The 26,776-nt window shown below is 38.1% G+C and overlaps 1 protein-coding gene across 1 annotated transcript; it reads left to right on the top strand.

Annotated features, from left to right (window-relative positions):
- The first annotated feature begins 5,824 nt into the window (after nucleotides 1-5,824).
- Nucleotides 5,825-9,326, top strand: INSL5 (insulin like 5). Its single transcript, XM_004002056.5, has 2 exons — nucleotides 5,825-6,060; nucleotides 8,825-9,326. Exons 1-2 carry the CDS (start codon nucleotides 5,886-5,888, stop codon nucleotides 9,055-9,057), a joined length of 408 nt encoding a protein of 135 aa, XP_004002105.2. The 5' UTR covers nucleotides 5,825-5,885; the 3' UTR covers nucleotides 9,058-9,326.
- The last annotated feature ends 17,450 nt before the right edge of the window (nucleotides 9,327-26,776 follow it).

Here is a 26,776-nt window from a genome sequence, read left to right as displayed (position 1 = left end):
CAACAGACTGGTTTCGAATAGGAAAAGGAGTACATCAAGGCTGTATATTGTTACCCTACTTATTTAATTTATATGAAGAGTACATTATGAGAAATGCTGGGCTGGATGAAGCACAATCTGGAATCAAGATTGCTGGGAGAAATATCAGTAACTTCATATATACAGATGACACCACTTAGGGTGGAAAGTGAAGAATAACTAAAGAGCCTCTTGATGAAAGTGAAAGAGGAGAGTGAAAAAGTTGGCTTAAAGCTCAACGTTCAGAAAACGAAGATCATGGCATCTAGTCTATCACTTCATGGGAAATAGATGGGGAAACAGTGGAAACAGTGACAGACTTTTTATTTTGGGGGGCTCCAAAATCACTACAGATGATGACTGAAGTCATGAAATTAAAAGATGTTTGCTCCTTGGAAGAAAATCCATGACCAACCTAGACAGCATATTGAAAAGCAAACACATTACTTTGCCAACAAAGGTCTGTCCAGTTAAAGCTTTGGTTTTTCCAGTAGTCATGTATGGATGTGAGAGTTGGACTAAGAAGAAAGCTGAGTCCCAAAGAATTGATGCTTTTGAACTGCGGTGTTTGAGAAGACTCTTGAGAGTCCCTTGTACTGCAAGGAGATCAAACCAGTCCATTCTAAAGGAGATCAGTCCTGGGTGTTCATTGGGAGGACTGATGTTGAAGCTGAAACTCTGATTCTTCGGCCACCTGATGCAAAGAGTTGACTCATTTGAAAAGACCTTGATTCTGGGAAAGATTGAAGGCGGGAGGAGAAGGGGAAAACAGAGGATGAGATGGTTGGATGGCATCATCGACTCAATGGGCATGAGTTTGAGTAAATTCTGGGAGTTGGTGATGGATAAGGAGGCCGAGTATGCAGCAGTCCATGGGGTTGCAAAGAGTCGGACATGACTGAGCAACTTAACTGAACCGAAAGGAAGTTTAGATAATGACAAAGGGGATATACAGTAGTGGGTGGACCAGAGGGACATTTAGAAGGTAGAAGTAATGAGACTGTGTGATTTAATAGGTATGTGTGTGTGCAGGAGGATTCAGTCAGTGAAGAGTGAGGGAGCATGAGGAGTTGTGAATGACCCATGAGAATAGCTGAGTGTATAGTGGTGCCATTTAAAGAAAGCACCCTCTGGAAGCAGTAGGTAGGAATATTAGCCAAGGAGTAGCAGCACTAACTCTGTGTTAAAAAATGATAAAAATAAGTTAGTGTTTGCTAATGAATTTATACAGTGATCTCATAATCATCATTACCACAAAGTAGCTTTGTATGGTATGCTACATAATTTGTCAGTATATAATTAACATTACTTCATTTGATGCTGTGATGTTTTTCAATTTACAAATTAGAAAATGTAATACAGGTTAAATCACTTTCTCATCCTCTCTCAACTAAAAACTAAAGTGGCGATGATAAAACTTGAGCATTCTAACCAAGATCACTATGGTAAGGTACAATAATATTTGGTAGAATTATTATGATTACCATCAGTGATCAATTTATTAAAAGTTCTCTTTGTGCTAGAGACTCTTGATCAGTGCTCTTTCACACTTTAATCCTGACAACTAGCCTAGTGAAGTCAGCAGTGTTATCTACATTATATAAATGAAGAAACAGATTCAGAGTCATATGTATTTCCTGAGGTCACACAGATATAAAATGACAGAACTGAGATAAAATTTCCCACATCTAATGCTACAGACAGTACTTACAACTTTTCTGCCAGTCTGTCCCCCAAACCGTCTATTAGGCATTCTTCTTACCACAGTTCCTCTATAAGCAGTATACAGGTGAAAAGTTTACTGAATTCACTGTCTAGTTGTTAATTTGAAATTTTGGGTCATGTTAATTGTGGACCTTCATGTAATTGATAATTTTGAATGTGTGATAATTAAAGCCAGTTATTAAGGCCAAATAATTCATCTTACTTTGCTGATGTTGCTGCAATCAATAATTACTATATATCAGTGGCTTTAACTAATAAAGATTTCTCGTTCATATTACCTGTTCATTACAGGTTATCAGGCGGCCCTGATCCATATTGTTCTGACTCAGAGACCAGATTCTGTCATCAGGACTGTTGTTGGTCACCAAGGCAGGAGGAGAGGGGTAGAACTGGGGAACCATGCAGTGATCCTTAAATGCCAGGGAGAGGTGACATGTGTCCCTTTCACTCACATTTTATTTGCTAAACTGTGTCTCGTGGCCACAAATAAGTTTAAAGTTCAGAGAAATATAACCCTACCATTTTCTTGGAACTAGAAACATGTCTTGGGGAAGGAACTGGCAAGCCCTCCCATATTCTTGCCTGGAGAATCCCATGGATGGAGGAGCCTGGCGGGTCGCAGTCCATGGAGTCACACACAGTCAGACACGACTGAAGCAACTTAGCACAGAGACACATCTACTCTAGTAATTCATGACTATCCCAGGTATTAATCAATTTCACAGTGAAATTTTCTAGAGCCAAATAAGTTTGTGAAACATTGAGTTAAACAAAGTTAAAGAAGTTTCCTAACTACAAGTCTTGTTTGAGCCCTGACTATATTAGTAAACTTAACTGATCTTCAGGAAAGGGAACACTGGAATGGGGTACTTTTTTCTCCAAAAATCATCGGAAAAGATTCATGTCCTGAAGACAATACTTTAGGAAAGAGTACTCTAAGTTTCTTCCTTTTTAGAACTTATTTCTAAAGAGGAAATAAGTGGAAAAGAGGAGAGGAAAGAAGGAAAGGGAAGAATAAAAGAAGGGGAAAAAAGACTGCAAATTTATGGATAAACTTTGAGATTGAGAGTTATGCATAAAAGACCCCAAATTATATTTTTTAGCTAGTTTTGACCCAAATTTACATGTTCTGATCTCTTGCATATGAATTGTTAATTTACTTGAGTGTATATTAAGCATCATATATCATGCCAGGTGCTTTACTTATGTCAGTTTGTACCATCTTCAAGACAAATATTATCTCCTCGCAGATGAGGAAACTAAAGCTCAGAGAAGCCATTACACAGTCAAAGCCATGCAGATAGTAACTTGAGTTACAAACTGTTGCTGCTGAGGAGAAAAAGTTGTGTTAACCTCCCAACAAAATGGAGTCAGGGCTCCAGTTAGAGGTACAAGCAACAAACTGTTGTTGGTCAAGAGATTAGAAAGATTAATTTTCATTTGGGTTGTCTCCTCTCTGATTGGACCTTGAAGGATGTGAAAGGAGTCATATTTGGGCACCTGAGTGGAGAGCCTTAAATGCCAGACTGCATTTTATTCTCCAGGTAATGCTGAGCCACTGAACGTTTTTCGGGGTGGGAGTAACAGAATCAGCCAATTATAACAAGACTTAGAATTTCAAGTTCAAAAGAGTTCTTTAAGTAATTCAATCCTCTGTCAACTCACAAATGGGGAAAACAAAGTGAGCTCCTGAATTTGAGGCTCTGCAGCTGGCAGCCTCATTCTTGGCAGTAGCTTTTTCATCTGGATAATTGACATGGCCGGTTAGCTTGCCTGCATTTGGTCACAGGCTGAGTTCAGGTCTTCATCCCAGATTAGCAAGAGCCCTGATGAGGTCTTTAGAGCTGGGAAAAGAGGAGACTATTTTGAGCCTTAGGAGATCAAGTAAGGGTGATAGCAGAGTTCAGAGAAAACAGAGTATATCCAATATCTAGGGTAGAGGTCATTCCTTGGCTGAATAATTTTCTTTTGAGTTTTGCAGAAGCATAGCCCACTTTACTGCAGTGCTTTGTGAAAACTACTTTTATCATGTTGGGCAGTATGTCTCCAGAGAAAGGAAAAAGTTGGAAATACATTGCTGGATAATTGCTGATGTGAGTATACTAGACTTGGTCATGCAGATGTCCCTCTGGAGTTGACAAATGACACAGAGTAACCTGCAGTTTTGGCCCATAAAAGATAAGATACCTCTGCTTGATGTCAAAAACATCCCTGCACCTTTGGTGATTTTCTTAGCAAATAAGCACTCTACCTCTCAGCTGTGCACACCAGAAACCCAAGTACAACTTATGGCTGCTCTCTCTCTTACCTCTGTTGCACAGTCGGTACCAAATCCTTCAGTTATCTAATTATCTTTTTGCCCCATCCCCTTTACCAGGACCTTAGTTTAAGACACCATTGTATCTCATCTAAATTATTGCAAAAGCCTTTTTTGTTTCCCCTGCCTCAAACATTGTCTCCCTTAACCCATTACCTATACTGCAGCCAGAGAGACAAAGAAAGCCTCACTTCTTTGAAACAGTATTCTATTTTTCAGAATCAGAGATGCATCCAATGGCAGCATAGATTATTTTGTTACGTTCTCTAGCTTCCTTACCGGAGAATAGCAATGCCACAAATATAATGGGTGAATTGATCTTAATCCACAGGCTCAAGTGATTTTTTTCAGCTATCACAAAGACTGGAGAAGGAAATGGCAACCTAATCCAGTATTCTCGCCTGGAGAATCCAATGGACAGGGGAGCCTGGTGGGCTACAGTCCATGGGTTTGCAAGAGTCAGACACGACTTAGTGACTAAACTACCACCATCACAAAGACTCAACAAAATCAACTAAATAATTATTTGTCTAATTTCCTAAAAAAGGAGACAATAATTCTTTAATATCTCACATTTTAGAATTTTCAGTGTAGGTAAAAGCTTTGCAAGAGCTAGTGCTTTCAGAGGATTACTGGAAGAGAAATTTCATTATTTAGCTGTTTGAGATTATGAATTCAGTTTTCTATTATAAAAACATGTGGTGATAAAGGCATACCTAAGTCATAGGGTAAAGAATAGCAAGGAAGATTCTAGTCAGAGAAACACTCCTGAATTCTAAAGGAACATTATCTCTCTACTTTGTCTGGATGATAAGACAAGCAGACAATCAATAATTATTGACTGTTTATTTTGTCAAGCAGGAGACACATTATCTCATTAGCTCTAGGAAGTAGTCACTGTTATCAATGCAACATCACAGTGAAGGATGCTTGGAGATGTTAAATATCTTGATTGTGATTCTAGATCTGGCAAGTGGGAAAGCAGGATTCAAGCCCAAAACATGAGAACCTGAATTCTTAAGTGTGCATTCTCATTGCTTTGAAATAGATGGTGCCTTCAATACTTAACAAAAACCCTTATGAGGTAGGTCTTTCCATTCTATAGACATGATTGTGCTTGATTGCTCAGTTGTGTGTGACTCTTTGCGACCCCTAGGCCTGTAGCCCACTAGGTTCCTCTGTCCATGGGGATTCTCCAGGCAAGAATACTGGAGTGGGTTGCCATGCCCTCCTCCAGGGTATTGTCCCAACCCAGGGATCACCCAGGTCTCCCATATTGCAGGCAATTCTTTACTGTCTGAGCCACCAGGGAAGCCCCAAATTACTGGAGAGAGTAGCCTATCCCTTCTCCAGGGGATCTCCCCTACCCAGGAATTGAACCAGGGTCTCTTGCATGGCAGGCGGGTTCTTTACCAACTGAGCTACCAGGGAAGCCCCTATAGACATGATTATTGAGGCTTAAAATGTTTAAAACTTGCCCTATATTACTCAGTAAGGGTAAGGCTGACATTGAAACTCAGACTTGCCTACCTTTAAAGTCCATATGTTTTCCATGATGTCTTCCAAGTGTCCTGTTGTCTCATGAATGCAGCTAAATAGTAAGTGATGCTGGTTGGAAGTGACTGAATAACTAGCAATAATCATAAAAACTCATTTTCAAAACTTCATGGTATCACCTATGTGCTTAGCAAATATCGTTAAAGTGAGATATTGACCAATAAAATGGCAGGAAAGTTCATATACATTGGCCGAGAGTGGGAGGGCAACTTCAAAACTTGGTTTGACAATATTCACCATATCAGACTCTCATTCAGTCCTCAGCAAAATGAGAGGTTTCATTTTTATGTTATTTACCTTCTCTGTTATGCTTGCCATTTCAGAAGCAAGGAGTGAAGGATCCAGGAAGCTCTGCGGGTCCGAGTACATTCGCACGGTCATCTACATCTGCGCCAGCTCCAGGTGGAGGCGGCAACCAGGGCCACTCCTGCAGGGTCAGCAAGGTACATGGATGCGCATGACTTCTTCATTTATTATTATTTTTGAAGATTTGTCTTAATAACTGTTTCTCTAGCTACTACTAAGCCACATCCATTTCAATCAAGGGAATTAATTATCAAAATAAGCTTAATTTGGCTTGGGAAAGAGATGAACTGCTAATTTAAAAAAAATATGACATTGTATTCTTTAGTCCCCAGCTTGAAATGAGTTGACTGCATAACTACTTTGGTGAGCTTAGCATCTATAGCAGGTCCTGGTGGTTGAACAGGGAGAAGCAGGTGACTTCAAGGGCCATGTTGTAGAAGCAAGATTTTCACGCTGGATAATTATAGAATATAATAAGTTGGCATTCAGGCAGCTGCTAAATATGAATGGGAGGAAAGAATCTAACTCTTATTGAGCACTTCTTATGTGCCAGGCAGTTTCATATGCAACATTTCGTCTTCTGATAAGGATATTTTGAAGTAAGTAATGTTACCACCATTTATAGTTTTACTGAGGACAAAATTGTTCACCCCGCCAGTCAGCAGTGCGGTTGGGAAGAAAACCAGGGCTTTCTGACTACAAGAGTCGAGGTCTTTCCCTTATTTTACAGTGCATTTCAGGTGGCGAGAAGATGGTGGTAGTGTGTGTTGTAATACATAATGGTACTGTGGAGGTGGTGATGTTTGACAGAGGCCCTAAGGAGTTAGGAGGAGTGGGGTGGGAATTCTAGCAGTAATAATTAGGCACTGATGAGAGTGGATATTGTCTCAAGATGAGAGTGAACCTAGTGTGTTTCAGAAACAGTGAGGCGACTGACTTCACTGTATTTGTTTTTCAACTCAGGGAATTTCAAAGTTGACCATTTTCTACTAATCCTATATTAAAGTGTGAGGGAAATGTTACTTAAGATTCTATTTTATTTATTATTTTTTAAATTCTTCTTGGTTATAATTGTGTTTTTTAATATAAATGTATTTATTTTAATTGAGGTTAATTACTTTACAATATTGTATTGGTTCTGCCATACATCAACATAACTCCGCCACAGGTATACATGTGCTCCCCATCTTGAACCCTCCTCCCACCTCCCTCCCCGTACCATCCCTCTGGGTCGTCCCAGTGCACCAGCCCCAAGCACCCAGTATCATGCATTGAACCTGGACTGGCGACTCGTTTCATATATGATATTATACATGTTTCAATGCCATTCTCCCAAATCATCCCACCCTCTCCCTCTCCCACAGAGTCCAAAAGACTGTTCTATCCATCTGTGTCTCTTTTGCTGTCTCGCATGCAGGGTTATCATTGCCATCTTTCTAAATCCCATATATATGCGTTAGTATACTGTATTGGTGTTTTTCTTTCTGGCTTACTTCACTCTGTATAATAGGTTCCAGTTTGTACTTGTTATGTCTTAAAAGTAAAAGAGGAAAGCATGCTTATATAATAAACGTTGCAACCACATACCTGATATAAAGACTTTACAGGTTTCAATTTGATTTAAAATGATTTTGGTAAGCAAAAAGATTTTGGAAAATGATCTATAGTTTTTGTATTTTGGTGGGCCAATGTCTTGAAAAATTGTGAATCAACCACTCCTACTTTAATAATGAGAGGTTCATAGTTACTGCTGCTGCTGCTGCTGCTACTAAGTCGCTTCAGTCGTGTCTGACTCTGTGCTACCCCAGAGACGGCAGCCCACCAGACTCCCCCGTCCCTGGGATTCTCCAGGCAAGAACACTGGAGTGGGTTGCCATTTCCTTCTCCAATGCATGAAAGTGAAAAGTGAAAGTGAAGTCGCTCAGTCGTGTTCGACTCCTAGCCACCCCATGGACTGCAGCCTACCAGGCTCCTCTGTCCATGGGATTTTCCAGGCATGAGTACTGGAGTGGGTTGCCATTGCCTTATCCATCATAGTTACTAGATGTTAATAAACAATAATGGTTTTTAATCTCAAGAGAATAAACATAATTTACCTCATTGACTATATTTTATCAATCTCTGGATTAACAAGTCAAAATACAGTAAAAAAAAAATATATATATATATATATACATCTCGGTGTCTGTAAAACATGGGACAATGGAATGTATGTCTGTGTAAGGCTATTCCCTTTTTACAGGGAATTTAACCTTTCACAGGCTTTCAGAGTACTTTCCCATACAGTAGATGTTTAATCCACTACTGGCTTCCCAATCAGTATTCATTCATCTAAATTTTTTTCTGGTGCCTGCCAGTGTGCTAAGGTGCTGATAAGTAAGTCTGAATGAAGTTAAAGTGAGAGAGGCTTATCCATGGACTCTGGGAACAACACTGATAAAACAGTGGGACCCACTTTTAACTTTCAAATATAGAGATTTAAATCTCCACTTCCTTACTGATCAGCTTTGCAGAATGTACGCAGGGTGATTTTTTGGTTGACTGTTTTTTGCTGATAACATATAGCTAATACCTTTGGAAGCCACTGGTCACCATGCGGAAGTAGCCAGTGCAACTGAAGTCAGGCCCTGACGTGGCTGCTAACCAGCTGAGTGACACTGGCTCTGTCACTCCTGCTCTCTGCACCCACGTTTCCTCCTCTGTAAAACGAGCAGGGTGGAGATGACTGAGTTCTCCCTAAAATACCTAATCTCTCTGAAGCCCCAGACCAGTGTCAAAAGTAAAAGTCATCTTCAGGATTCAGTTTCCTTCCAAAAATCCAATGCATTTCCCCCAAAGTAGAAGTTGGTTGCTGCCTTTGTCAGAGCGCTCTAAGGAAGTTATTTTTTCCCTTTTCTATAGCCGAGAGAGGAAACCACTTCCAGCTGCCAAATGAACAGGAGATTTCTGAGGAACTAGCAGCTCACAACCTTCCGAAGATGGATTTCTCAGGGGAGGAAAGTCTTCAGGGTGAACAGCTGCCCCTGGAAGGGCTTTGGAGGTCAAAGAAGCACTTGGGGATGTCAAGACAAGACCTACAAACCCTATGCTGCACTGAAGGCTGTTCCATGTCTGACTTGAGCACTCTTTGTTAGGACGAGAGCAAACCCCCAAGGGTGGCAGAGATTTAGCACAGGTTTAATCACAGCGTTCTACTTTCCAGAATAACACTTACATTGTGTCATTAAACTAATGGCTTTTGGGTAGGCAGTCTTTTCCTAAAAGTTGTGGATGAAAGGCTAAAACCACTACAAAGTCTATTTTCTCCCTTTGCCAAGGTAAATGCACTGTTCTTTTCAAATTTTAACTAATCCTTTGAAAATTTAAATGCTGTGCAAAATTGCAATAAAATTCCATAAACCAAGCTCACTGTGATTTTTCTGTTTTTAAAACAATTTTAAATAACTTTAAAACAGTAAACAAAAATGCTAATGGTAGAAAAACAGAGTAACATAAAAAGAAAATAAAAACCAATGATTACTTCATCATTTAGAAATAACTAACCACTTTTTACTTTTGTGTTACTACATATTATTACTTAAAATTTAAACTGATTCACAGTCAAGTATAAGAATCTAAACAAAGTACATTTTTTCAAAAGTTCTTAAGAGTGCTCTATGCATGTTTTCTATCATGCAGCTCTTCAACATTCTACTTGAGAATAACTGGGTGCATATATGGGTCAAATAGGGTCCATAAACAGCCAAAATCCAGAAAATGTTTGGGTATTTTACCTCCTTCTTATAGTCTGGACAGCCTAGATTTTGCCTTCAGCTACTACTGAGATGAAAAGATATGCTGTTCTCATTCTGGGGACTGAAAAACTAAAACTCAGATAGCCAAATCATTGTGTCACAATTGGATATCTTCACAGATAAAAAGACAAAGTAATTATCGTAAAACTATGGTTTTATTTCTAATTCTGTCAGCCAGCCAACTCCCCAGTAGATTTTACAACTGTTCAACTCTATGTTCATCTGAGGTGCTGCATATTAATACTCCAGTCTGTATTCGAAATTTGTGAACTACGTATTGGGCACTTAAATTGTGTGACTGCTTTACTTTTTGCAGATAAAAACAACAACAGCAACAAAACAAAAAACCGAGCCTTTCTAGAATTAAGTAAGTGTCTCCTAAGTCACACAGCCAAAGAGTTGATATCACTGATCCAAACTTGGACTGTGCTAAGTCCCTTCAGTCACGTCCAACTCTGCAACCCCATGGACTGTAGCCCTCCAGGCTCCTCTGTCCATGAGTTTCTCCAGGCAAGAATACTAGAGTAGGTAGCCATTTCCTACTCCAGGGTATCTTACCAACCCAGGGACCGAACCTGCATCTTTATGTTTCCTGCACTGGCAGGTGGGTTCTTTACCACTAGTGCCACTTAGCATGAATCAAGGCAGTCACATTAAACTGCTGCTGCTGCTGCTGCTAAGTCGCTTCAGTCGTGTCCAACTCTGTGCAGCCCCAGAGACGGCAGCCCACCAGGCTCCCCCGTCCCTGGGAGTCTCCAGGCAAGAACACTGGAGTGGGTTGCCATTTCCTTCTTCAATGCATGAAAGTGAAAAGTGAAAGTGAAGTCGCTCAGTCCTGTCCAACTCTTTGCAACCCCATGGACTGCAGCCCACCAGGCTCCTCCATCCATGGGATTTTCCAGGCAAGAGTACTGGAGTGGGGTGCCATTGCCTTCTCCACATTAAACTGCACTGGCAGTTAATTAGTCTTTACCACCAGACACTCTCTGTTTGAAGTCAGTTTCACTGAAGAATGTCTTTTGATGAGATAGTAAAAATTAATAATATTTAATCTCAACCCCTGAGTATATGCTGCTGCTGCTAAGTCGCTTCAGTCGTGCCCGACTCTGTGCGACCCCGTGGACTGCAGCCCACCAGGCTCCTCCGTCCATGGGATTTTCCAGGCACGATTACTGGAGTGGGTTGCCATTGCCTTGCGTATATGCCCCTTTAATATTCTGGCTGGTGAAATGAGAAGACTGCATGAAGCATGTTTCTGGCAGACTGAAGTATGATGGCTGCCTCAAGGAAAAGCTCATCTGTAATTGACTTGTGAGCTTAAAGGCAGCTGCGCTTTCCATGAAGCACCATTTTTAAGAAAAAATAAAGACTGAAAAACTGGTTATTTAGATCTGGGTATTGGAAATTAAATGAAATAAGATTTTAAAATGAACAAAGTGAGCCTGTCACTTCAAGGAAAACAACTGATGATTTTTTTTGTTGATGATCAAGTTCAAGCTTATAAGCAATTTTAGAATACTTTTATCTACCACCCTGAACATCATTGGTATATTAATAGAGTTGATTCTTTTATATTATATAATGATGTGTCAACATTTGGGAGGTCTGCTATAACTTAATGAACCAATATTTCCCAAATGATCAGTGCATGATACTTCAAAATCATAAAAGGGTAAAAGAGCTGCTTAAAGTGCAAAATAAATATTTTAATCTAACTGCACAAAAAATTCACTGATATAGATTTCAGATTTTACATTGCAGTTAACCCTTAATAAACAGTTACTTGTTACATTTTGGTATAATACCAAAGAAGAACATAAAAATGATCTGAAAATGCTATTAAACTAATCTCCCCTTTTGCAACTAAATATCTATGTGTGGCTGAGTTTTTTTCATGTATATTAGCCAACATAACACACAGCAGCAGATTAAAAATGTAAAAGCTGATTGAAGCTGTATTTTATAAAGACAGTCATTAGAGACTTGCAAAAATATAACAGTTCCACTCTTTTCAATAAACATTTTTTATTTTGTGAAAATATCCATTTTTAAATAAAATATGTTATGTGTTAATATATGGTAAGTTTATTTTTATTTCAAATGAGTTATTAAAAATTTAAATTTCTTAGTGAAATACTAATATGAAAAATAGTGATAAATTCAACCCACATAAACAGAAAGTCTTGGAAGTCCTTAATAAGTTTTAAAAGTGTGAAAGGATTATGAAAACAAAAAAGTGTGAGAATTGCTTTTCCATACTATGTTTGCCACTAATTTTTCAGGTTCCATCAAGAGATGTTGTTACATCTGCCTTGACAAAGATGCAATAAACAGCCTAGTTTATATATCTTTATATACTGACTTTTTCATTTTAATAAGATAGCTTGTCAAGTTGCTTGTGGAAAAATACGTGTATTTTTTTCAGCGTACTTTTAGTGGTTATTTTTTGTTATGTGCTTATTAGTTATTATAAATGCATCTATTCAGTTTAAATGCATAGAGAAACAAAGAAGACATATGGGATCTAGTCTTTTTACTTACATCCTGTAGTCCCTTTTTGGGGGGATAAAGGGTAAAAAATAAATATGTTTAGGGAGCATATGTCCAGAGAGGTATAAAATACAATAAAACTCTCACTCTCTTCTATTTGATTCTGAAATAATAGCACAATCCTTATTCAGAGTTTCTTATAATTTCTGCCAGAAATAAAAATTATGATTATACTGAATTTATGTGGTATAGTTACAGATACAGTCAGATAGCTTGCCCAATGTCTATTATCTATTAATATCATCATCTATCTATATTACTATCTATCACAGAGAGACTGTTAACAGTCCATTAAAACCTCCTTCTCTTCCTCTTGGGCACAGATAGATTACATTTTCTCAGTCTCTTTTGCAATTTCATGTGGTCACATGCCTGAGTTCTAGCTAATTAAAGTGAATAGTAGTGATATGTGCTGTTTTCAAGACTAGTCCATCAAGTCTTTCTCCCTCCCACTCAATTCAGCAAGCAATGTGACTTGTTTATGTCTGATTCTCCTTTTTATAGCTGTAAACTATTCTAATACAATATGTACTAAATCTATCATCCTATTTTACACAGAAAGGAATCAGACATACTCATTGTTATGTTTAATATATCTTGGAACCATTTCAATAACATCTTAGTAGGTGTGGCATGTGTTAAACACATACCAAAAGATTACCACTTAAAAAGTTTGTATTAATTCATGTTTTTACTAGAAATTTATGAGAGTGACTGTTTCTCTATATTCTCCCCAGTCTATGATGTTATTACACTTGCAAAACTTTGCATTTTTATAGATAAAATAGAGTATAATTTTTTTGTATATGCATTATCATGACTATGATTGCCTTTTAGTATTTATTGGACGTTTGTATTTCCCCTTCTGTAAATTAGTCTGTTCATATTCTTAGCCCGTTGTTCGATTTCTATTTATTTATAATAGGTTTATTGACAAAACTTAAAGCTTTTAATATTAAAGATATTGATTTTTTGACAGCCACCTTAGTTAAATATCCTCCAACCTAAGCCTTTGGTATGCATTGATTTCACTTAGCCTTAGTCTTTTGCATATAATGTCATTGCATGCAATGTCTGCCTTTTCTTTTATGTTTTCTGGATTTCCTGTTTGACTTTAGAAGACTTCCCTTACTGCGAGTGAGGTTGTGAAAAAGTCTACTAAGTTATAGTCTAATAATTTAATTTTTATCCTTTGCATTTAAGTTTAATCCATCTTATATTTATTTTTGTATTGTATGAGGTGCTTGATTTTTTATTTTCTTCAAAATGAACAGAATGTTTTTTCCTGCATAATTTATTAAGTAGACCAGCCTTTTCCCATAGAAATTTCATTTCATTTTAGTCATATGTTATTTTGCATTATGTTTGGAGTTAGTATAGGCCCTTTATTTTGTTCTTTGCTCTATTTATCCTCAAATTAGCCCCATATTATTTTGATTGCAATAACTTTATAGTAAATTTTACTGTCTCTTAAGAAAAGTTGTCCAACATTGTAGATTAAAATTTTTTTCATGGATATTATGAGACATACATTTTTCTATATAAATTTTATAATCCAATTTCCAAAAATATTGGAATTATAGTTTGAATTGTTTTAGTTATACTAATATAGAAAACATTTATATTGTAAGATATTAAGAATTTATATCTAAAATATATTACTAAATAATATAGTGTTTTCTTTTTAGAATTTTTATTATATAGGTTCTGTCTTTTTATATTACTTTAAAATTTTATGTTACCTTTGTATTTGCAATTTTTATTTGTCCCCATGAATGAGACATTTGCCCCATCTTCATTTTTAAATGCATGTTACAATACAAAGAAAAAAATCTTGATTTTGTATACTCATCTCCAGCCACCTTGTCCAATTATTTTATTAAATTTAATGGTTACATTATAAGTCTATGTTGGGTTTTCTAGGTATTCAATATTATCATCTACTAATAAAAAAGTGAATTTTGTCTTCCAATATTTAAGCTTACTGTTTCATAATCTTGTCTTGTTACATAACTCATTATGTAGAAATTATTTATTGAGAGGGTAATGCACAGGCATTGTGTGGGTGTTAAGGATATACCTGTGAATAAAACAGACAAAATATATATTCTTAAGGAAGACAGACATAAGCAAAAGAAATATTAGATAATACTGGATAATGACAGAGGCTGAAGAGAAAGTATAAAAGGGGAACAGAAAGGCTTGGAATGAGGGTGGGGACTGAATTTTAGACAGAGTAGTTAGGGAAGGCCTTAATGGAGAGATGATCATTATAAGAATTTTTAATGATGATGAAAATGGTAGACATCTCTTTCATGTTCCTGATTTTACTAGAAATGGTTTCAGCATTCTTTATTCAATATGACACTTGCTACTCAAAATATAAATAAAATAATAGTCTTTACATGTGCATATGTGCATATTTATGTATAGAAATAATATTATCAATCATTTAAAGAGTTTTATTCTGTTACATAATGCTTAAGGATTTAGTCTGTTATAAGTGGCTTCTAAATTTTATCAAATATCTACTTAACTTTATCATATAATATTTTTTCTCTTTTGTTAAGTGAAGAATTATAGTGATAGCCCTCCTCATGTTGAAATTCCTCAGAAAAAATCTATATAATCATAGTGTAATAGTTTTTCAATACTCAGGACTAAATATGCTAATCTTTTATTTAGAATTTTTAAATTTGTGTTCACAAATAAAATTGATCTCTAAGTTTGTCAATGAAGATTAACATAACTTCATAGAATGAAAGCATCACCTGTTGCTTAGACATTTGGAAGAAAAACAGCTATAATATGTTTTGTCTGGTGACATTTAAAAATTTTGCTGAAGTGTAATACATATACAATTAAGTATAACTTTTAAGTACATTTTTGCTTATTTGTACACCTATGAATTCTTGGAGCAAATTCAGTTAATAATATATTTTTGATTTTTACATATCATTGAATTTTATTTGCTAAAATTTTGCTTAGAATTTTTGCATGTATTTTCATTTAAAAACTTGTATTTTTCTATAATTTTCTTTTTTGTAATCATAAGTGATTTTAATATCAGGGTTAAGTTAGCCCTATAAAATGAGCTGGACAAATTTCTTCCTTCCTTCCTCTGTCCCTTTCTTCCTTCCTTTTCTAATTTCTGAATGTTTTAAGACTGGTATTTCTCTTGAAATGTTTGGAGGTTTCACTAGCAAAGTCATCAGGGCTTGGCATTTTCTTTGTAGAAAGATTTAAAATTTCAGACTCAATTTATTTTACAGATACAGAAATATTAATATTTTTAAGTATTTTTTTCTTGAACAAATTTAGTGATTGTGTTTTTTTAAGGAATTTATCCATTTCATCTAAGTTGAATTGATTGGCATAAATTCTTCAAAACATCTTATCTTTTTGCTGGAGGACATTTTTTACATGATAAACCTTTACTATTCTAGTTTCCTTTGTAGATATTGATCTTTTCAGATAGTCTATCATTTTGAGGGTTAATCTAGGTAGTTAGTCATACTCAGAATTTCTTCTGGAGTTTGCATGACAGCAATCACTAGGCTTTCCTTCATAGTATATGTCCTTGGTTTCAAGAATTTATATTTAACACACAAATTCTGATCATATTATGAGCATTTATTTGTATTTCAGTGTACATAATCTATAGTACAAGAATCACTGTTCATCACTATTTTCTCTTTCTTCCTGATACACAGTTTCTAATCAATAAGTATATTTCAATTGAATGAATAAAATAATAAATGAATGAATATAATATTTTAATATTATATATTTATGTTCTATTTCCCCCTTAATCAAGCTTGCTGATAGTTGGGGAGAGAACAATGCTTTTATTTTGTTAGTCTTTTGAGAGAAAATATTTTATTAGCTTTTAATATTTTATTTCATGTTTCACATTTTTGTTTGTAGAAATCTCCCTCCCCTATTTGTCTGTATAAATCCCCTCTTTGTTTTGTTTGTTGTGAAATGCTCTCTTAATTACTAATATTATTTCTTTCCTTTTTAATCTCTCTTCCTCTACTTCTAAGGCCACTAATACTATCAAATTAGGTCTCACCCTTTTGATCCCATTTAATCCAAAGGTCCCCAGCGTTTCTGGCACCAGGGACTGGTTTAATCAGTGCAGTTCAGTTTAGTCGCTCAGTCCTGTCCGACTCTTTGCAACACCATGGACTGCAGCACACCAGGCTTCCCTGTTCATCACCAACTCCCGGAGCCTACTCAAACTCATGTCCGTCGTGTCAGTGATGCCATCCAACCGTCTCATTCTCTGTTGTCCCCTTCTCCTCCCACCTTCAATCTTTCCTAGCATCTGGGTCTTTTCAAATGAGTCGGTTCTTTGCATCAGGTCACCAAAGTATTGGAGTTTCAGCTTCAGCCTCAGTCCTTCCAATGAATATTCAGGACTGATTTCCTTTAGGACGGACTGGTTGGATCTCCTTTCAGCCCAAGGGACTCTCAAGAGTCTTCTCCAACACCACAGTTCAAATACATCAATTCTTCAGTGCTCAGCTTCCTTTATAGCCCAACGCTCACATCCATACATGACCACTGGAAAAAACATAGCTTTGACTAGACTGACCTTTGTTGGCAAAGTAATGTCTGCTTTTTAATATGATGTCTTGATTGGTCATGGCTTTTCCTCCAAGGAGCAAGCGTCTTTTAATTTCATGGCTGCTCTCACCATCTGCAGTGATTTTGGAGCCCCCCAAAATAAAGTCTGTCACTGTTTCCACTGTTCCCCCATCTATTTGCCATGAAGTGATGGGACCAGATGCCATGACCTTAGTTTTCTGAATGCTGAGTTTTAAGCCAACTTTTTCACTCTCCTCTTTCACTTTCATCAACTGGTTTCATGGAATACAATTTTTCCATGGACTGGTTGGGGGAGATGATTTAGGCAGTAATGCGAGTGTAGGGGAGTGGCAGATGAAGCTTCAGTTGCCTGCCACTCACCTCCTACTGTGTGGCCCAGTTCCTAGGCTGTGGATCAGTATTGGTCTGTGGCCCATGGACTGGGTACTCCTGATTTCTTTTAATTTATATTTTTACTGTATTTTGCTTTACAATACTGTATTGGTTTTGCCATACATTGACATGAATCAGCCATGGGTGTACATTGAGTTCCCAATCCTGAATCCCCCTCCCCCATCCCACCCCATATCATCTCTCTGGATCATCCCTGTGCACCAGCCCCAAGCATCCTGTAACCTGTATCAAACATAGACTGGCAATTTGTTTCTTACCTGATAGTATACACATTTCAGTGCCATTCTCCCAAATCATCCCACCCTCTCCCTCTCCCACAGAGTCTAAAAGTCCGTTCTATACATCTATGTCTCTTTTTGCTGTCTCGCATGGAGGGTTATCGTTACCATCTTTCTAAATTCCATATATATGTGTTAGTATACTGTATTGGTGTTTTTCTTTCTGGCTTATTTCACTCTGTATAATAGGCTCCAGTTTCATCCACCTCATTAGAACTGATTCAAATGTATTCTTTTCAATGGCTGAGTAATACTCCATTGCGTATATGTACCACAGCTTTCTTTTCCATTCATCTGCTGATGGACATCTAGATTGCTTCCATGTCCTGGCTATTATAAACAGTGCTGTGATGAACATTGGGGTACACGTCTCTTTCAATTCTGGTTTCCTTGGTGTGTATGCCCAGCAGCGGGATTGCTGGGTCATAAGGCAGCAATTTTTTTTTTAAATTTAAGTATAGTTGAATTAAAATGTGTTAATTACTGCCATACAGCAAAGTGACTCAGTTACACATATAAACACACACACACACATACACACACACACACACATACACACACACACACACATATATATATATATACATTCTTTCTCATATTCTCTTCCATGTTGGTTTGTCACAGGATGTTGAATATAATTAATTCCCTGTGCTATACATCAGTCACTCAGTCATGTCCAACTCTTTGTGACCTCATGGACTGTAGCCCACCATGCTCCTCTGTCCTTGGGATTTTCCAGGCAAGAATACTGGAGTGGATTGCCATTTCCTCCTCCAGGGGATCTTCCAGACCCAGGGATAGAACCTATGTCTCCTACATCTCCTGCACTGGCAAGTGGATACTTCACCACTGTTCCAAACGGAAAGCTTGTGCTATACAGTAGGAGCTTGTCATTTATCCATTCTATATACACCAGTGTGCATCTATTCATCCCAAACTCCCAGTGCAACCCTCTCATGCCTCCCTTCCCCTTGGCAACCTCTTTATGTCCCTTAGTTTGTTTCCGTTTCATAGATAGGTTCACTGGTGTCATATTTTAGATTCCACGTTTAAGTGAGAGCATATGGCATCTGTCTTTCTCTTCCTGATTTACATCACTTAGTATGGTAATCTCTAGTTGCATCCATGTCACTGCAAATGGTGTTATCTTATTTTTTTTATGGCTGAGTAGTATTCCATTGTATATATGTACCATATCTTCTCAAATCTACAATGAGGTACTGCCTCATGCCAGTCAGAATGGCCATCATTAAAAAGTTTGCAAATAACAAATGCTTAAGAGGGTATGGAGAAAAGGGAACCCTCCTACACTGTTGGTAGGAATGTAGTTGGTGCAACCACTGTGAAAGACAATTTGGAGGTTACTCAGAAAATTAAAAATAGCATTACCATATGATCTAGCAATCTCACTCCTGGGCATATATCCAGACAAAACTACAATTCAAAAAGATACATGCACTCCTATGTTCACAGCAGCACTCTTTGCAATAGCCAAGACTTGGGAACAACCTAGATGTGCATCAACAGTGAGTGAATAAAGAGGGAGTTTTAGTTACTCAGTCATGCCTGACTTTTTGTGAACCCAAGGATTGTTGCCTACCAGGTTCCTGTGTCCATGGAATTATCCAGGCAAGAATGGAAGGGTAGCCGTTCCCTTCCTCAGGGGATCTTCCGAACCCAGGGATCGAACCCAGATCTTCTGCATTGCAGGCAGATTCTTTGCGGTCTGAGCCACCGGGGAAGCGCGAATGGATAAAGATGTGCATGTATGCTCTGTTGCTCAGTCATGTCCAACTTTTTGAGACCCTTATGGACTGTAGACCACCAGGCTCCTCTGTCCATGGAATTTCCCAGGCAAGAATACTGGAGTGGGTAGCTGTTCCCTTCTCCAGGAGCTCTTCCCAACCCTGGGATCGAATTCAGGTATCCTGGATGGCAGGCAGATTCTTTATCATCTGAGCCACCAGGGAAGCCTTCTGGATAAAGAAGATAACACTATTTTAATTTTAATTTCCTCCTAATATCCGTATTTCCAAACATAGTCCCATTGGGGATTAGAACTTCCAAATATGAATTTGGGAGAGGATACAACTAAGTCCACAGCAGATATCATTCTTTTTCTATTTAATGCTTTTGGTCTTAAAATTTACTTTGTCTAATATTAGTACTGACATTGACTATTTGCTTGTGTCTCTGTGATATATCTTTGGCCAAAATTTCAAACTTAACTGAATTTCAACTCCTATTTTTCTTGTCTTTTGGTTTTCAGTATGGATTCTTGAAGTCACAGGTTAGCTGGCTTTTGTTAAATTAAGCCAATTCATATTTAATGAGTGACACAATATACTTGATTATATTCTATATAATCTTGATTATAATCCATACAAAGTATTTATTTTAATTTTAATTCTTTCGTTTGCATGACCAATTCCCCTTCCTCACTTGTTAATTCAGAAATGTTACTGTGCTTTTCCATTTGCTGGTTACTTTCCACTTTCTTCTTGGATGTACAAAATCTTGACTTCTCTCTATTATGATTCCAATTCCCCTCCTCCATGAAGATGAATCCTTTAGAGGTAGGGTAGTTAAACTATGGCCTGGGAATCAAATCTGTCCTACTATGTGATTTTTATGGGTCACTTGCTAAGAAGGGTATTTACTTTTTAGATGGCTGGTAAAGGGTCAAGCATGGCTCAGCATGCGCATGCGCACACACAAATTTTCAGTTTTATAGATAAAGCTTTGTTAGAATGCTGCCACACTTATTGTCTCTGGCTGTTTTTGTACGTTGGTGGCAGAGTTGAGTAGTTGTGACAGAGACTGTATGATTTACAAGGCTCAAAATATTTACTGTCTGGTCCCTTATGGTTTGCTGACCTGTGTGTGATTAAGGACATTCTAATATCCTCTGGTTGATGCAACTCCCTAGAGTGGGTCCTTAGAAGGCTTTTGCTTGTGTTTGTAAACTGGGATGTAAATAAAAAGTTCAGCTATATTTTTAATTTTTTAGCTATCCTATCAAAGTAAAGTTCTTATATAGAATATTTTTCTTTAAAGAAAAATATATTTCTATAATGGAATGATTCTAAGGTTAATATTTCTCATCAGTTCAGTTCAGTTCATTTCAGTCACTCAGTCGTGTCCAACTCTTTGAGACCCCATGAATCGCAGCACACCAGGCCTCCCTGTCCATCACCAACTCCCAGAGTTCACTCAGACTCATGTCCATCAAGTCAGTGATGCCATCCAGCCATCTCATCCTCTGTCGTCCCCTTCTCCTGCCCCCAATCCCTCCCAGCGTCAGAGTCTTTTCCGATGAGTCAGCTCTTCGCATGAGGTGGCCAAAGTACTGGAGTTTCAGCTTTAGCATCATTCCTTCCAAAGAAATCCCAGGGCCGATCTCCTTCAGAATGGACTGGTTGGATCTCCTTGCAGTCCAAGGGACTCTCAAGAGTCTTCTCCAACACCACAGTTCAAAAGCATCAATTCTTCGGCGCTCAGCCTTCTTCACAGTCCAACTCTCACATCCATACATGACCACAGGAAAAACCATAGCCTTGACTAGACGGACCTTAGTCGGCAAAGTAATGTCTCTGCTTTTGAATATGCTATCTAGGTTGGTCATAACTTTTCTTCCAAGGAGTAAGCATCTTTTAAATTTCATGGCTGCAATCACCATCTGCTGTGATTTTGGAGCCCCCCAAAATAAAGTCTGACACTGTTTCCACTGTTTCCCCATCTATTTCCCATGAAGTGATGGGACTGGATGCCATGATCTTCGTTTTCTGAATGTTGAGCTTTAGGCCAACTTTCATACGAATTTTAAAAATGATTTCTCAGCACCCTCTGCACAAATCAGGCTGGATATTCTGTGTTTTGATGGTTATGAGATCCACCCTCATCGTTGTCTGTGGGAAGCAATAGATTCTCTTTTTTTATTACAAATGGAAGATGCAGCTTAAAGCTTTCCATACTGGTTACACTGGTTCCCTGCCTCCCTAAGTAGGGAAATGGCCTAGTGGGTGGGTGGAGAACCTCAAGTTTCTAGTTATGTCCTGCACTAAAATAAAATTTTAAAAAATTGTGCACAGTAGTTAAATTGGCAAGGAAAGAAAATGAGAAGAGATTGCAGGAAACTTTAGTGAGACACAGCATAGTTGTTGTTCAGAAACTAAGTCATGTTTTACTCTGCGACCCCATGAACTGCAGGGTGCCAGGCTAACCCTTTCCTTCACTATCTGCTGGAGTTTACTGGAATTCATGTAATAAATTGAGTCGGTAATTGAGTAATTACCTCAATTATCATGTAATTGAGTCAGTAATGCTATATAATCATCTCATCGTCTGTTGCCCCCTTCTCCTCCTGCCCTCAATCTTTCCCAGCATCAGGGTATTTTTTCAGTGAGTTGGTCCTTCACATCAGGTGGCCAAAGTATTGGTGCTTCAGCCTCAGCATCAGTCCTTCCAATGAATATTCAAGGTTGATTTCCTTTAGAATTGACTGGTTAGATCTCCTTGCAGTCCAAGGGATTCTCAAGCATCTTCTCCAGCACCACAGTTTGAAAGCATTACTTTTTCCGTGCTCAGCTTTCTTTTTGGTCCAACTCTTACTTCCTTACACAACTACTGGAAAAACTATAGTTTTTATTATATGGACATTTGTCAGCAAAGTGATGTCTCTGCTTTTTAATACACCGTCTAGGTTTGTCATAGCTTTCCTTCTAAGGAGCAAGCGTCTTTTAATTTCATAGCATAGTTGCTGCTGCTGCTGCTGCTAAGTCGCTTCAGTTGTGTCTGACTCTGTGTGACCCCATAGACAGCAGCCCACTAGGCTCCCCTGTCCCTGGGATTCTCCAGGCAAGAACACTGGAGTTGTTGCTATTTCCTTCTCCCATAGCATAGTTAAGCCTCAATAAAACTTTTAGCATAGTTAAAACCTCAATAAGCCTTCTAGTATTCCGTGTTCATGTAAGTGAAGGGAAGAGACCATGTAAACTCAAATGGACATTAAGACAGGAAAAAGTAAGTCGGTAAGTAGCAGTAAGCAAAAACATTAAAAGAGACTAAAAAAGTCCTGAAGTGGGATACAAGAAATTCAATTAGAAGTAAAATAAAAACTAGGCAGAAGTTAGCAAAAAGAGGATTAATTCAGGGATGAAGATTATTTAATAATAAATGTGAACTTGAGGAGAAATGATTCAGTATTTCTGACTCAAAGAAAGCCAAAACAGGTGATTAAAACTTTGAAAAGAAAAAACAAGTAATCTAGAATATTAAAAACATATGTTCCTTTCTTTAGGCAAACGGATTCTGCACAAAGAAGTTGGGGGTGGAGAGTGAGCTTTCTGCGATGGGTCAGACGTTTTATATACATTTTCCCTTTTGGTCTTCAAGACAAGAACAGAAGTAGTGATCACTGATTGTTGATCTGTGATAAGTAGCAATCGTTATTACAATCAGTTTTACCTTTGAGAAAGCTGAGGCTCCAGTCAGTAGCCACTTTGCCCAAAGCCACACAGCTAGTAAAGTCTAGAAGCTAAAATGAGATTCACGTCTGTGAAATCTGTGATTTAAAATAAACAAACCTATTCACATTGTGGCTCAAAAGAAATGAATTCATAGGAGAGCTGAGGCGGAATGCAGCTGGAGGAATGGTTGGTGCATTTGACCCGAGGGACCACTTCTGGTGTTTGGGAAAGCAATGTACTGGTGGGGCTGAGATCCTGATTGCAGGAGGAAGCAGCAGAGGAAGCCAGATGTAGTGGTGCAGGCCACTTCTTTAAGAATTTCAGGAGCACAAAAGTGTAGTAGATTATCAATGTTATTTAATATTGCATTTTCTTAATGCATTTTTTGATAATATTTAGAAAGATGGTCAAGTCATGGTGCCAAGAAGGAAGATGTTCATTCTCTAATATGGCTAAATTTAAAATTTTGATTTCTCAACTGTTTTTGTTTTTTTTTTTGGCAGCGGGGAGGAGGGTAAGCCAGCCTATCCACGGGATAATTCCCAAGAGTTTTTTTAAAAAAACTCAATGAGCTGAGATAGCTCAATTACCTGCTGCTGCTGTTAAGTCACTTCAGTCTTGTCCAGCTCTGTGCGACCCCATAGATGGCAGCCCACCAGGCTCCCCTGTCCCTGGGATTCTCCAGGCAAGAACGCTGGAGTGGGTTGCCGTTTCCTTCTCCAATGTATGACAGTGAAAAGTGAAAGGGACACGTAATCTGCTGGACTCTGTTGTAAGCACCTTTTATTATGTGTTTTAAGGTTTTTTGTTTTGTTTTGTTTTTACTAATGATAACAACAGATGACAGTATTGATCCTTCCATGTAAGGTGCTAAAGGACTGAACCATTGTATTTCTTGTGATATCTGATAACAGCATCAGATCAAATAGAACTTTTTTCTTTTAATGAAGAAAAAAAGGAAGGTATCAGTTGGTTTTTGTTTTGGAAAAATTTTTCTCTATAGATTTTTGGAAAGGTTCCCTGCTGATGTTCCTAGAGTTAACTGAATACTCAGTAATTTGCAACTAGTACTGACTATACTTGCTGCAGCTGCTAATGAATATTTTATAAAGCAGGAGGAAGATATTAGGTCTCGATTGGGATGTCTGCCAAGTCTAAATTTCTCACCTTGTTGTAGCTCAGCTTCAGCCCCACTTTTTCAGCAGCCCCAGGCAATCTACAACTGAACGTTACGTTGTTAACTTAAATTCAACAAGTGCAAAATCAAATTTAGTATTTTAGTCTTAATTCTTCCTGCTGCATTTATTTTTGCTATAAGGACCATTGAATTAGTTGAGTTCAGTTCAGTCCAGTCGCTCAGTCATGTCTGACTCTTTGTGACCCCATGGACTATAGTATGCCAGGCTTCCCTGTCCATCACCCACTCCTGGAGCTTGCTCAAACTCATGTCCATCAAGTTGGTGATACCATCCAACTATCTCATACTCTGTCATCCCCTTCTCCTCCTGCCTTCAAGAGTCTTCTCCAACACCAATGTTCAAAAGCATCAGGTTCAACTTTCTTTATAGTCCAACTTTCAAATCCATACATGACTACTGGAAAAACCATAGCTTTGACCAAATGGACATTTGTCAACAACGTAATATCTCTGCTTTTTAATATGCTGTATAGGTTGGTCATGGCTTTACCTCCAAGAAGCAAGTGTCTTTTAATTTCATGTCTGCAGTCACCATCTGCAGTCATTTTGGAGCCCCCAAAATAAAGTCTGTCTCAGTTTCCATTGTTTCCCCATCTATTTGCCATGAAGTGATGGGACTGGATGCCATGATCTTTAGTTTTTTGAATGTTGAGTTTTAAGCCAGCTTTTTCCACTGTCCTCTTTCACTTTCATCAAGAGGTTCTTTAGTTCTTCACTTTCTGCTGTAAGGGTGTTGTCATCTGTGTATCTGAGGTTATTGGTATTTCTCCCAGAAATCTTGATTCTAACTTGTGCTTCATCCAGCCCGGCATTTCGCATGATGTACTCTGCATATAACTTAAATAAGCATAGTGACAATATACTGCCTTGACATACTCCTTTCCCAATTTGGAACCAGTCCATTGTTCCATGTCCAGTTCTAACTGTTGCTTCTTGACCTGCATACAGATTTCTCAAGAGGCAGGTCAGGTGGTCTGGTATTCCCATCTCTTTAAGAATTTTCCACACTTTGTTGTGATCCACACAGTCAAAGGCTTTGGCATAGTCAATAAGGCAGAAATAGATGTTTTTCTGGAACTCTTGCTTTTTCTGTGATCCAGCGGATGTTGGCAATTTGATCTCTGGTTCCTCTGCCTTTTCTAAATCCAGCTTGACCATGTGGAATTTCACTATTTGCATACTGTTGAAACCTGTCTTGGAGAATTTTTAGCATTACTTTGCTATCGTTTGAGAACATTACTTTGCTAGTGCAATTGTGTGATAGTTTTAACATTCATTGACATTGCCTTTCTTTGGAACTGGAAAGAAAACTGACCTTTTCCAGTCCTATGGCCACTGCTGAGTTTTCCAAATTTGCTGGCATATTGAGTTGCAGCACTTTCACAGCATCATCTTTCAGGATTTGAAATAGCTCAACTGGAATGCCATCACCTCCACTAGCTTTGTTTGTAGTGATGCTTTCTAAGGCCCACTTGACTTCGCATTCCAGGATGTCTGGCTCTAGGTGAGTGATCACACCATCGTGGTTATCTGGGTCATGATGATCTTTTTTATATAGTTCTTCTGTGTATTCTTGCCACCTCTTCTTAATAACTTCTGCTTCTGTTAGGTCCATACCATTTCTGTCCATTACTGTGCTCATCTTTGCATGAAATGTTCCCTTGGCATCTCTAATTTTCTTGAAGAGATCTCTAGTCTTTCCCATTCTATTGTTTTCCTCCATTTCACTGCATTGATCACTGAGAAAGGCTTACTTAGCTCTCCTTGCTATTCTTTAGAACTCTGCACTTAAATGGATACATCTATCCTTTTCTCCTTTGCCCTTAGCTTCTCTTCTTTTCTCAGCTATTTGAAGCCCTCCTCAGACAACCATTTTGCCTTTTCGCATTTCTTTTTCTTGGGGATGGTTTTGATTACCACCTCCTATGCAATGTCACAAACCTCTGTCCATAGTTCCTTAAGCACTTTGTCTATCAGACCTACTCCCTTGAATCTATTTTTCATCTATTTCTTCGCATTGATCACTGAGTTACTCAGACTTGAACTTTCAATTGCAATCACAGGAGCTACAATCATAGGGCTCCCTTTCAGGTTTGGTGCCATGAAGAGCTTCAGAAATGTACGGATTTAATTCTCACCAAAACCTTGTGAGGTAGGTACCAGCACTATCACTACATTAAGATGGGGAAGCTGCAGCTTAGTGTGGTTAATAATTTACTCAAGATCACTTAACTATTGGCTGGAATAGTAGGATTCAGACTTGACTATGTAAATATCAGAGCTTAAAACTTTTAATCGCCTTGTTACATTGTCTTAGTCACCTCTGACTCCTTCCTCTTTGCCTGATCATGTAGACTTTGTTCCTAAAATGTTCATACAACTGTCCTCTCCTTTCCATTTCAATGCCACTGCAGAGCTCAGCCTCTCATTACCTCTTACCTCTCCTAAGTGGTCTTCCTGACCTTTACTGATGGATTCATCTTCTTAAAGAGTCAGTTACTTGCTTGGGGCTGGTGCACTAGGATGACCCAGAGGGATGGTACAGGGAGGGAGGTGGG

Source organism: Ovis aries, chromosome 1 (assembly GCF_016772045.2).
Source record: "Ovis aries strain OAR_USU_Benz2616 breed Rambouillet chromosome 1, ARS-UI_Ramb_v3.0, whole genome shotgun sequence".
Taxonomy (NCBI): domain Eukaryota; kingdom Metazoa; phylum Chordata; class Mammalia; order Artiodactyla; family Bovidae; genus Ovis; species Ovis aries.
The sequence above is the reverse complement of the archived record's forward strand: the minus strand, read 5'-3'. Positions and strand labels throughout refer to the sequence as shown.